General features: G+C 53.6%; 4 protein-coding genes across 7 annotated transcripts in view; 2 read left to right on the forward strand and 2 right to left on the reverse strand.

Annotated features, from left to right (window-relative positions):
• LOC125948948 (cytochrome b5) overlaps positions 1-94 on the reverse strand; it is a 1538-nt gene extending 1444 nt beyond the window's left edge. For both annotated transcript variants that reach the window (XM_049675510.1, XM_049675511.1), the window contains exon 1: positions 1-94. This exon is cut by the window's left edge and continues 166 nt beyond it. The gene's annotated coding sequence lies outside the window, so the exon portion shown is untranslated.
• Positions 95-232: 138 nt separating this feature from the next.
• Positions 233-2360, forward strand: LOC125948855 (histone-lysine N-methyltransferase, H3 lysine-79 specific). Its single transcript, XM_049675345.1, has 3 exons — positions 233-450; positions 536-787; positions 846-2360. Exons 1-3 carry the CDS (start codon positions 356-358, stop codon positions 2290-2292), a joined length of 1794 nt encoding a protein of 597 aa, XP_049531302.1. The 5' UTR covers positions 233-355; the 3' UTR covers positions 2293-2360.
• Positions 2318-4439, reverse strand: LOC125948866 (zinc finger CCCH-type with G patch domain-containing protein). 2 transcript variants are annotated; one of them, XM_049675364.1, is made up of 3 exons: positions 4110-4439; positions 3958-4021; positions 2354-3880 (listed from the first exon to the last, which is right to left on the reverse strand). In XM_049675364.1, the coding sequence occupies exons 2-3, from the start codon at positions 4006-4008 to the stop codon at positions 2354-2356; spliced, it is 1578 nt and encodes a 525-aa protein (XP_049531321.1). In that variant the 5' UTR covers positions 4009-4021; positions 4110-4439. The 2 variants fall into 2 exon arrangements, with proteins under 2 accessions (XP_049531320.1, XP_049531321.1); XM_049675363.1 differs by lacking the exon at positions 4110-4439 and having other exon boundaries at positions 2318-3880; positions 3958-4097.
• A 203-nt stretch (positions 4440-4642) lies between these two features.
• Positions 4643-12500, forward strand: part of LOC125948845 (cell division cycle 7-related protein kinase) — a 10859-nt gene continuing 3001 nt past the window's right edge. Inside the window, exons 1-3 of one of the 2 annotated variants that reach the window (XM_049675326.1) lie at positions 4643-4940; positions 5237-10476; positions 10633-12500. The exon at positions 10633-12500 is cut by the window's right edge and continues 3001 nt beyond it. In XM_049675326.1, coding sequence (XP_049531283.1) covers positions 10260-10476; positions 10633-12428 — 2013 coding nt within the window. In that variant the 5' untranslated portion in view covers positions 4643-4940; positions 5237-10259 and the 3' untranslated portion in view covers positions 12429-12500. The remainder of the gene's footprint in view (positions 4941-5236; positions 10477-10632) is intronic. The other variant, XM_049675327.1, reaches the window with a different exon arrangement.

Consider the following 12500-nt stretch of genomic DNA (forward strand, 5'->3'; position numbering starts at 1 on the left):
ACAGCAATACTGGCTGGAATGACTCTTTTTATGACGCTGGGTTTTACTTAATGGTTGTTTTTTGTATCACAGTCTTTGATTACTCATAGTCAGTCGAGGAAGAAGGAGAATTTGAAATCGCGACTCTCCGTTAAGAACCAATAGAAGTAAACAATGGGAGGGGGAAAAGGAGAACAAGGTTAGCAGGTTTTGTGCGCGCCTTTATCGCCGGCTACTTCGAGCAGGATTCAGCTTTTGAAACGCGCTTTATACTATACACACCTTGGGCGTCGCAGTCCAAAACAACCTTTTCTTTTACTTGCCCTGACTACCGAATTTTTGCCGGTTCTGGTGAAACTGTGATAATTTCTGCGAAATGTTCGACGATGGTTCTGGCGGCGGCGGTGGTGGTCGAGATTCCGCCGATGAGGACGATTTTTTCAAACCATCCTCCACCGGATCAGGCGGAAAGTGAGTTGTGTGAATCATCTTTGGCGCCTCCTTTTCGGTGTCGCCCTCGGTTTTATTCTTGTATTTTCTGTCACGTTCTTTGTAGATCTTCGTTGGCCAAAATATTCGGCCTCACGTCCAGCAAAGCGGCCAGTGTTCCGGACCGAAAGAATCCCGTAAGTGTTGAGGCCCCAAAATCGATTAAAGTTTCGGATCGATACGGTCCCTCGAACTTCCGGTATATTCCTTCCACGGAACCGGACACCGAGGAGAAAGAACAATCGGCCACTGAGGAGAAAAGTAAGCCTGCGGCAGAGTGGGTCATCGTACGAGCAAGCATCGTATCTGCTTATAAACTGTAAGTTGGTTGAAGTCATTGATCGCCGGAAGAATGTTTAATGTTCCGTCTCTTTCAGCGTCGATAACGAGAACAAGTTCCTTGGCAAGGTTGGTCTGGTACTGCTCAAGTCTTCCACCGCTCATCGGCTGCTGCTCTATCGCACCAAATCCGATGTCCTGTGTGCGGCCACGCTAAACCGTGAGACAAAGCTACTCCTCAAGCAGGACTACCTGCAATTCCGTGCCGATGAAACGAACGAATTTTGGAGCATCCTTTTCGAAAGCGAATCGGATCGTGCCGTGATGCTACCGCTTATCGAGAATTGTTGTACGATCGAACGCGAGCCGCTGGTAGAGGAACCTGCCTCGGAACCGGAGAAAGAACCAGAAGAAGAACCAGCGAAGCAGATCAACAACAACAACAACAACAGCAACAATACCGGCAACAGCAACAGTCGCAAAATACAACTCGTTGCCCGGATGGCACGTATGGGCCAAGCGATCCCACTACCCCCGGAGAAGCAGCGCTTGAGTACCGATGCACCACCGATTCCTTCGTCACCTCCTGCACTTGCCGGTGGATCGGATTCCTCCGATGATACGTCCGATTCGAAGATTGAAACCATTCCATCCCGTTCCATTCCCATAGCCGCACGCCGTCCCAACGTGACGCACACACTGAACATGCAGATGGTGCCACTGGCGGGAATGATGACCACTACCGGCACCGGTGGCCACTCGGCGAACAGCACCGACGTGAATCTTAACCTAATCATGAGCGAAACGCGCATGCAAAACACGGAAGTGCGCATGAACTTGACGAAACTGGAATCGAAGCTGGATCGTGTGCTTGATCGTATCGATCTGCTGAGCGTGCACGGTGATCGAGGTGCCAGCAGTGCACTGGATAAAGACGCGGAACTCCTGCAACTCGAAGAGAAGGTTCTCGATTTGAAACGAGACAACCATTCGCTTCGAGCCAAACTGCAATCCGAACAGCAAGTGGCCGAAGAAAGACGCTCCCAGCACGCTCAGCTCATGGAGAAGATCCGCTCTTTGACGGAAGCTGAAGAAACGCTACGAGAGGAGATCGGCGCGTTGAAAGCGAAGATCGAAGCGAACAGTACGGACCGGGAAATAGCGAATGAAAGGCAACATGAGTTGGAGACTAAGCTATCGAATGCGCGACAGAACGAGGAACGCAAAACCAAAGAGCTGGAGCAAACATTGCGGGAACTGGAGGAGCAACGAAAGAAGGAAAATCAGCTGCAACAGGAGCTCGTAGAGCAACGCAATCGTACGCTCGAAGTCACAGCCAAGATGGAACTGCTGCAACAGGAGATGGAAAGCGGTAAGAGTAAACCCGAGAGCGAGCAAGCATCGGTCGGATCACTCGTGAAGGACATCATGAATAATTGCTATCAGCAACTTTGCGATCAGATTGCCGATCCACACATTCTGCGGCTGATCGCTTCCACCATCAAGCGTGAAACGAAGGCGGCCCTTGATCGTGAGGCGAAATAAAACATATTACCCTTTAAGCTCCGTTTGTGCGTTATTTATTGAACGTAACGCTAAGCCGCATCTAAAATACTGTCATTTTGCGCTTATCATTGCGCAGCTGCTGCTCCTTGGAGATGGTACCTTCGGTGGCCTGTAACCGGGCAATATCGGCTCGCTTTGCCGCCAACTGTCGCTGCAAACTGTCACCGGCCGGTGTGCCCGGTTTGTGGCGTGTTAAAGCGATCTTTAACCGCTCGACTTCGGCCTCCACTCGGCGGATTTCCTCCGACAGCTTGAGGCTTGCAATGTTGAGATTTTTCGAGGAATGCTCTTTAAGATCGCGGCTACCGAGCGCGAGCGGTGACCGGTGCTGTGCAGCAGCTCTCTTTGAGCTTTGTCCTCCTGCGCTGAGCACTTCGTCATTGATGAAGCTGAACACATCCTTCCGTTTGGCGGCGGCCTCCTGTTGCCGTGCGTAGTCCCGGGCATCCCGCTTTTCCTGCTGCTTGCGCAATTGCACCAGCTTCTTCTCGACGCTGAACAGATCGCGATCACCGTTCGCTTGTTCGCGCAGCTCCATACAGTAATCCAGGGAGCGACCCTGGGGCAATACCTGGGCGCTTACCGGTAGAACGATCCCTTCACCCTCACGACCTAGCCCGGTTCCCACAACGTAACCCATCTTTTGCATGATCTTCGATCCGATCCCGCGCGTATGATCTTCCCATTCACCCAACCGACGATCGGGTGCCGGTTGAAAGAGACTTTTCTCCACCAACTGGGCTTTCCGGATGGCATCAGCATCGTCATCGTCATCGTCATCATCATCGTCCTCGTCGTCCTCATCCTCTAGCTCGTCATCGAGTGGCAGTAGATCTTCGAAAGGTATTCCTTCGACCTCTCGTTTGCCTTCTTCTAGCACCAGCTTACAGGTCCGATGCTCGTAGTCCACCGATCGAACCGTACCCTTGCACCAGAGACGGGTTTTCGTTTGTTTGACCAGTGCCCGGCTACCTGGCCGTTGCAGCTGCTCGAACTTTGGCTCACGGTAATCACGCAGCTCATCCAATCGGACCGTTTCACCGTGCGAATAGTGACACCGATCGTCGGTGAATCGACATTCGCCCTCGAGAAAATACGCACACGGGACCATCTCTCGGTGGGTGGGATTGGTGAACAGTACTTTGGCCGTTGCCTCGGCCAGCTCACTCGTATCCAGACTGCATACCATCGCGTTGTGGTACACCTTGGAGCCCCACGTATGCACGTGCGGTGCCGAACACTTGCTACCGATCAACCCATCGAGATCAAGCTCATCTTCTGGCTCCGGTTCCGGTTTCGTGACTGGTTCGTTGTCCGGTTCTTCAGTCTTCAGGACAGCTTCATCATCATTCTTCGACTCGCTATCGAGTTGCTTGATTTCACTCATAAAGAGGGCAAACTCATCGTCAATTTTGTCACCGGCTTTCGGTTCCTCTCCTGCCGTGGAGTGGTCGAGTGTCTCTTGCGTCAGGGTCAGCAGTTCCGTTAGATCATCTTTCAGCTTTTCCAGTTCCGTCCGTTCACCGGCATCCGTCGTCAGCTGTAGGGCCTGGTTGATTTGTGTGAGCTGCGCGTAACGAAAGAGAACCCGACGGTATTTAGCCCGGCTACACGATCGAAGCAACCCGTCGCCGACGTGTTTACCTGTGTTTGGTACTGGAGTATCGATTCGTTTAGTTCTTTCGCCGAACTCATGGCGTATTTCGCTCTGCTTGGAAGCCAAATTTGCAGCAAATCCACCAGAAAATTAAATATTAGTTCGGTCTTTTGTGTGTTTACGTTTTTTTTTTGCGTACCGATCTGTCAAAGTTGTTTTTCTCGCATTTGACAGCTGTCAGATGGTTCCGTGTGAGTGCAAGCGAGACCGCACGAGAAGCGGAAGAGCGAGAAGGCAAGAACTTCCTGGCTAAGAGTGTCTGAGAGGGCGACCAGCCTTTTGGATGAGGGGGATGGCGAGGAAGGGTGCATTTTGTGAGAAAACAAAGAACGGTAAACAACGCGGTCGCACGCACACACTCGTTCGCTTGTTTTTAATCGATGCTTTCTCCCCATTCTCTCTCGTTTGGGACGAAAAATTCTCTCGAAAACAGCTGAGAAGATCAACGACATTTGATGCTTTCTCGCTTTCTCCCGTGGCGCAGCCCCTATTGGGCTCTCTCGCTCTGTCCCACTTCTAAGCGCCACCACCCACGTCAGGAGGGCGAGAGAGGAGCGAGAAAGCGCGTTTTTCCTAACAAAAGACCGCCGCCGACGCCGACGCCGTTTGTGTGCGTGTGCCCGCGCGTTCGAATCGATTAACGCTATCGTAGGGCAAAAGGCTTCTGCGGTTCCCTAGCGATCTCGCCCGTATTCCCGTATTCCTGATCTCGGCAACCGGCCACAACGTGTTTTGTGCGTGTGGCTCTTTCCAAGTCCGGCCAACCTGGAGCGGAAACCCGTCCGGCCGCGTGCTTTTCTGTGTAAAACGAGGAACGATTTCCAAGCCTGGAAGCTTCTGTTGTCTAGTACTTGTGTTTGTGTGCGTGCGTGTATGTGCGTTCGGTGATTGCGTGTGCCGACGCGATTTGTGTACAGTTTATCGTAGAAAATCGTAAAAATTCCTCACAAAGCCGGCTGTGGACTGATCGGTGAGTTAGGTTTTCCATGTCGGCGTCCCGGACCGAGGAAAACCCCGCATTTTCTGTGTTCTTTTAATGTGAGGCGGCCTTTTTATGATGCGTATGTTGTTCCCACGGCGCACACTCCCAGTACTTCTTCTATCGCGTCTTTTTCGATGCCGCCCTAGCATCCGCTGCCCGTTTTCCTCCGCGTTTTTCCACCGAACGCGAGTTGTTTGTTTGCTTCAATCGCTCACGCACTCACGGCGAAGCGCACGGTTTTACCATTTTTTTTTCTTCCCCCCTTTTTCCCTCTTTCCCCCTAGCCCACAGCAGCAGCAGCAGCAGCAGCAGCTAGTTCGAGAATATCATCCTCACGCTACAACAACAAAAACAAGTGCCAAAAAGGGGAGAGGAGGAGTGACGCGCGCGCGCTCCCAATCGCTTATTTCTCGTTCTGGAGAGCGAGTAGAGCGCGTATTCCCTTTGTTTGGTGCGAGAGAGCCAACGTCAGAAGAGGGTGGTACACGAGCGCCACCGCCCCCATCGCAGCCACCGCCACCAGCAGCCAGCAACCAGCAACAGCAACAACAGCAACTGACAGGCGAGACCGGGAGGCGAGATCGCGGCAGGCTAGCGTCATCACCAGGCAGCCGCGTGGTTTGCGCGTCGTTCATAACCCCGAAAAGCGCACGCGGTCGCGGGCCACCTTTTCCGCAACGGAGCAGCCTTTGGTTTGCAGTCCGATTATTTTGCGTCTGCTATTTGTCGTCAAATCAAGTCGCGCGTGTGTGTATCTGTGTGCGCGCTGCAATTGCTGAGGGCACTGCACTGCACTTCATTATCATCGATCGGACCAGCGTCGTCGTCGCCATCGGGTGTGCCCGTCGTCATTATCACAATCTTCACCTGAAGCACTGCTGTCTGCTTCTGCTTCTGCTGCTGCTGCTGCTGCTGCTGCTGCTGCTGCTGCTGGTGGCGGTACTGCTGCAGCGAGCGAGTGCGTAATCGCGGTTACAATCGGTCATTCGCGTGTGGCCCCCTCCCCATCTCGGCAGGTCCCCGCTTGTCCACTGTGTGTACGTACGTGTACGTCTGTGTACTTAACTGCATTATTGCCGTGCACCGCGAGAATCATCGAACGTGCTAGAAAGAGTACCCCAGCGACGGAGAGAGAGAGAGAGCGACAGGGATCCGCGGATAAGCAGCAGACAAGGAGGTGAAACCGGAGGGGGGAAAGAACGGGGAACTGGTTGGCCTTACTGAACTGATTCGCGAGGCGCACGCAAAACGGCGTAAAGGTAACCATGGCGTAACTGCTAGTAACGCGAGTGTCGCACTTTGCAGAAATTCGAAAAGAGACAGAGCGATACAGAGCGACCGAGAGGGAGAGAGAACGATAGGCCTTACGACATAGAGCATCTCGCGTACAGCAACAACAACAACCAGCAGCAGCAGCAGCAGCACCGGTGGCGGCGGCGCCAGTGGCAACAGCGGAAGGAGCAGATCCAGGGAGGCGTGCGCGGATTGACAATCTCCTAGCTTCGAAGCTCTCCCGGTCAGACAGAGTGTGTTGGGACCCTCCGCGAGTGTGTAGTGTGTTGCTGCGCTGCACCTTACCACGCCAGAGTCAATCGTGAGTTCAATCGGAACGGAGAGCGCAACGCAAACGCTTTGCAAGCCAGCCACCCCCGACAACAAGAAGGCCACCCCCATTCACGGATATCACGCGAGTCTGATGAACAGATGATCTCCTGCAGTGCAACCCTCGCGCCAAACGAAAGCTACGAGCCAGAGAAAGCTCATCTTCCCTGCTAACATAACGGTAAAAGTGTGCGCATCCCCTCCCGAGAAATCACGGCCAGGTGAGGAGAAGAGTAACACGCGAAAAGCTACCTGGAATCGAGGTGCAACGGAAGTGGAAAACACGCGGCCCTCGCTATAGAGCAGCGCGCTGAGTGGGGAGTCTATCCGGAAATTGCCACCCCCATCAACGCGAGATACGAAGCTCTCTCACTCTCACGGTCTCGACCACCATCGCACATCTCGGAGTCGCACGCATCAGCTCATCATGCACGGTGCATCGTCGTTGTCGTCGTCGTCGTAGCAGCCATAGTCACAGCAGCATCATCATCATGCTTCGTTCGTTGTAAGCAGCAGCAGCAGTCCCGACCGAAAACCGCGTGGTTTTGCACAGTGCGAACATCGTGGAACCCAACGAGGGAGAATAAGGCATTGTATCCGAACGGACGAGAAAACCTCGTGGTGCATCCGATCCTGCCTTTTTAAGCGCTTACGTTCACCGGAAGTGGATAATATTGCTGCATTATTTTTGCCTCAAAAACATGTGCAACACCTGCTGAGATTGTCCTGTGTGTCTTTGCTGAAGGAGCCCTTAGTTCGGTTTTTCGCCACAATCGCTTTCATATCGCCCCACTCCATCGTGTGCCCTAGATGATGCAGGCCATGAAGATAGGATTCTACGGGCAACAAATTTGAGACCACATGTGCTTTTAGCAGTAGCAGCAGCAATTACAAACGATGGCGCTGCACTAGTGAACCAGCGAGACAACCCTAGTTACGCGCGCGTGTGAGTGCGAGGAGCCGTGCAATTTCATGCAAAACACATAACCCCCGGGATCCAAGCAACCACCATCATCGCCTTCTGCGACGACGGAACCACGAGGTCTACAGGAGGGCACCATACAGTGTGAGTAGTACTGGTGCTGGGCGAGCTTCTGCTTCGTTTTCGCTGGAACGTTTCTTCTTATCCACGATTCGGCTACACCTCGCACCTCCATTCAACCACCGCCTGCCTTCCAGTGTACCACGGCTGCTTGGCTGCTGCGTTCCATCCATCCAGATGCAACCAGGCAACGCTCCGTCGTCCCTCCTCTGCCGTGTGTCCATCATCGAGTAATACAACCGCCGCCCGGGGGGAGGTTGGTTTGCTAAAATAAGCACCAAACGGCCTTGAAGGACGGAGTTGTGGCGATTTTTGCCTTTTCCTTCCTTCCATTCTTACCAGTTTTTTGCGCTGGTCCATCGCCAAGCCCCAAGCCTGTTTCATTCTTGTAGAGCAAGTTACTCCCCACTCCGCTGGCGTTACCAAGCACATACACGCACACACACACACATGCTGAGCGCACAACCTCCGAAGATACCCAGCGTAGCGAGGTTAGCTCTTGCGCCGTTTAATTGCAGCAGCACGTTATCGTCGTCGCTGTCGTCGTGCATCATTAAGCAACGCTAAGCAGCAGTGCATCGCAAGCGCAGCGCTATCATATGGTCGGAGGTACTAGAATATTGGATTCCATTTTTGGCTTCTCGCATCGCTGCTCACCATTCGCCATTGGTGCATCTCGCACTGTACCGAACCGTCGTTCTTTATCAATCGCATAAATCGTACCACCCCAAAAACACACCCATACCCGGGACAGGGAGAACAAAGGAATAGCAATCATCGATCGAACGCGCTCCACATACTCACGCGCGGCGCCAGGCCTCTACGCGCTTCGCACCATTGAAGGCAGCAGCAGCGGCGGCAGAAGCATCAACGAAAGGCAACAACAAAAACAAACAGTGCAACTGCACCACCAACAACGACACACACGCAATCGAGCGCAACACTGACAGCAGTTGTGTGCGCAGAAGCAATCGTGCACGCGTGTGTTGGTGAACGGGCTGGTTTTTGAGAGAAGTCGGCGTTGCACTTATCGTCGTCAGCTGGTGTAGCAGGGCGACGAGCAGCAGCAGCAGCAGAGTGTCCCCAGCGAAGAACAAAACAAGCAAAACCAAAAACAACATTCAGCAGCCAGCTGAGAGTGTGCCCCCGACCGTAGTGGTGTGTGGTTGCTGCGAGAGAACATCGTTTCGCGGATTTTCGGTGGTCATCAGCAACAGCATATAATCGCCCCCTTACGTTCACAACCGCACTCGCAGCCATAGCAGCATCAGCCAGTATTAATAACGGAGTTGCAGTTGCACAGGAGAAAGAGAAAGGGGGAAGAAGACTCATCATCGTTCGAGTCACATTTTTTTCTCCGTTCGTTACGCCTGCTGTGTTAACTAATATTAAATCATCGACAATCGACATCGAGCATCGTTAGCCTCTGCGCTTGTGAGTCTGCTGTGTGTTTCTGTTAAGTTTCGGAGTTGGTCTACGAGCAAAGAAGGTCATGACGGTGAAGTGCATCGCTGGCGCTTTGCTGTGAACCACGTCGGCTGTATGTGTGTGATTTTTCGGTGCTGCATGGATTTATTCAAAGACAAAGTCCAAGGTGAAACCCAGCTGCATCAAAACTGACGACAGCGCACCATCGCTCATGACAACAATAACCTCAAGGCAAAAGGTGGAACCGAAAGCGCAACACACACGTGCGTGACACGGTACGCGAGGAATCCGTAGCGAGAGAGCAAGCCAGAGAGAAGGAGAACGAGATAGAAGGAAAAGGAGGCCCAGCAGCATATCGCGAGTGTTTTGAGAGAATCGAAACCTCACGATCATAGCACGCACCACGCGGGACGCGAAATTAGTCAAAAGGATCATCAGCTTCTCAAAGAAAACGACAAAAAAATCTAATCCAAACGTGCTGGCTTGGCTGATTCCCGTTTGTCTCGCCCGTAAGCTATTCTCTCTCTCTCTCTCACACAAACACGCTCTTGCCAACCATATCTCTAGCGTGCTTTCCACGCGGTGTCCTAGATCGCGATTGTGTGCAGTGGCAACGCTCAGCTCAAAAGAAAATCAAAGGCAAAAGCGCATCACGCGTGTTGCTCTCGCGCATCGCTCGTATCTCATCATACCGTCGCACAATCCGTTGCACAAGCCAATCTGCACTCACACACACGCGCGAGCCAGAGCGAACATCTTGAAATCGGTGTGCAACACGCGGTTTTGTTTTATTTAATTTGTTTTTTGAGGGGTTAAGAATTTGTCGAAAAGAAAAGTACAAAGCAACCAGCAACAACAACAACACCACCAAGAGAGGCTCTCGAGAAAATAAGTAGTAAACGGTAGTGGTAGAGAGGAGGGAAGACAAGACCACGTGTGGCAAAGGAGAACTTCTTACACTACTTCTTGTCCATTTGCGCGGTGCACTTAGTGACCTTTAGAAAATATTCGAGAAGAAAAAGATAATCAAAAGCTCACGTTCCTTACTAAAGCACACACACACACAACCACAAACACATACCCCCCCACGAGCCAACCTCACTGCCTGAGGGAGGAGGAGGCGTCATCGCCAACGACACGACCATCGAACGTTCAACACCACGCGCAAACGCACGCACGCCAACAGGTGACACGCGCGGTGTGCCAGGGTTGAAGGATTTCTGGCAAAAATAAAAATGGACGTCACTCGGCAGCGGCAGCAGCAGTGGTCGTCGCATCAGCAGCAACCACCACCGCACTCACCACCGGAAACGGACAATGAGGAGGAGGATGAGGAGGAAAACCCGCGGCTAGTAGCCAATATGCCTCCACCACCACCTGCTGTCGCCGTCGTCGAGTGTGATGATCGACAGGCGGCCAAAACCGCACCAGCAGCACCAGCGAGAGATGATGGTATGTACTATACTCCTCCCATGGTCGTCGATCATCGTCTTCGGGAATCATAAAACTAATTTTCTCTCTCTTTCTCTCTCTCTTTCTTTTTCCGGTGCTCTTCTTCCACTTTTCGATGTGCTGTACTGGCGTTTGATATGGTTGATTGCATCATAGTAGCAGCAGCTGCAGCAGTAGTAGACGGCGCTGGCTGCGTTGCAGTAGCCGATGGTGTTCAGCGTGCGCAACGACCAACGGCCCGAGATGATCAGGAACGTTCCAGCAGCCGAGGGACGGCCGCCAGCGGGGGCACTAGTACGATGCAGGATCAAATTCCAACGATCGGCGATCGGTACGTGGTACACGGGAAGATCGACCGGGGAACGTTCAGCACCGTTTCGCTGGCAACGAGGCGCGATGAGGCGCACCTGGTACGGGAGAAGCGGCGTATGTACGCGATCAAGCTGATCACACCGACCAGTCATCCGGCGCGGATCGAGCGTGAGTTGCGCTGCATGATCCAGCTCGGCGGTCAGGCCAATGTGGTCGGTGTGGTGGACGCTTTCCGCCATCGAGGCTCGGTGGCACTGGTGATGAAGTACATTCCACACGAACCGTTCCATCAATACTACTTGCAGCTTACGCCGGCCGAGGTGCAGCGGTACTTGCGCAACCTGTTGGTAGCGCTCGAGCGGGTGCACAAGTACGGTGTCATCCATCGAGATGTGAAGCCGAGCAACTTTCTGCACGGTCGCCGCCACGGTGTTTACATGTTGGTCGACTTTGGGCTTGCTCAGGAGACGTGCGGTGGCGAGTTTTCGTTGCGTGGTACTCCGGTAGCACCACCAGTAGCAGTAGCTAAGACTGACAAACGAAAGGTATCGATCGATGAGCCGACGGTTCCAGCGGCAGCTGGTGTAGAGGGCGCCGCCGGCGAGTCCAGTCCCGTAGTACAGCAGGCCGTGAAGCGTCATAAGCCAAGCGGTGGAAGCAGCACTACGGAGAACAACAGTGGAACAATTGGAGCCGCTGGTACTGGTGCTGCGGTCGGCCGTACCTTGCAGCAGCAACAATCGGCAAAACCGCCATTGAAGCTGGCGAATAGCAACGCTCCTACCCTGGCAAGGGAAGCAACTGGTGGTACGGGCAACAATCTTAAGCAGCAAAATCGTCAACCGCCGTCGGCCGTTGCGCCACCCGGTTCTGCTGCTGCTGCGGCTGTGCGTGGCTCCGGGAATGGTTTCCGTTCCTGCGGATGCTGCGGTCGTCCACAAGTGTGCAATGGGTGCTTGGTAAGGCGTGAGATCTACGCACCGCGTGCCGGTACACCCGGCTATCGGCCACCGGAGGTGCTGCTCAAGTTTCCCGATCAGACGACGGCCGTCGACATCTGGGCCGTTGGGGTGATCTTCCTCAGCATCCTCTCCACCTGCTATCCGTTCTTTGGCAATACGGACGATCTGACGGCCCTGGCGCAGATTGTGTCCGTGTTCGGGTACGAGCGGGTCAGTGCATCGGCCCGTGCCCTCGACCGCAACCTCCTGGTGGATGACCGCACTAAACGCAAGAAGGCACTGAATCTGCGCAAGATGTGCCGTCACTTCCGTGCTGTGCACCGTCGGCGCGGTGAGGTGACACCGGCCGAGCTAGTTGCCATGGCGGAAGAGATTGGTCCCGGTCTCGGTACACCGGTCGGGGAGAAGGACGAGGCGAACCTGTGCGCCAACTGTGATCTGCTGCTGGAAGAGTGCGTCTGTGAGCAGTCGTCACCGTTTCAGCCGGATTCAATCTCAGCAGCTGATGAAATCGAGCGCCAAGAGGAGAGGGGAATCAAGAAGCCCGATGAAGAGGAGAACGATGAGTACGGTGTTTCGGCGTACGATTTGCTTGAAAAGCTGCTAGAAATCGACCCCTCCAAGCGCATCAGTGCCGCCGACGCCTTAAAGCATCCCTACTTCCAGGTGCAATACTAACCATCTTCACCTTCGTTCCGTTCCCCCCCTCTATTTGCGTATTCCTCGTGTCTGCCTACGCCACCGGCGCGC

Source organism: Anopheles darlingi, chromosome 2 (assembly GCF_943734745.1).
Source record: "Anopheles darlingi chromosome 2, idAnoDarlMG_H_01, whole genome shotgun sequence".
NCBI lineage: Eukaryota > Metazoa > Arthropoda > Insecta > Diptera > Culicidae > Anopheles > Anopheles darlingi.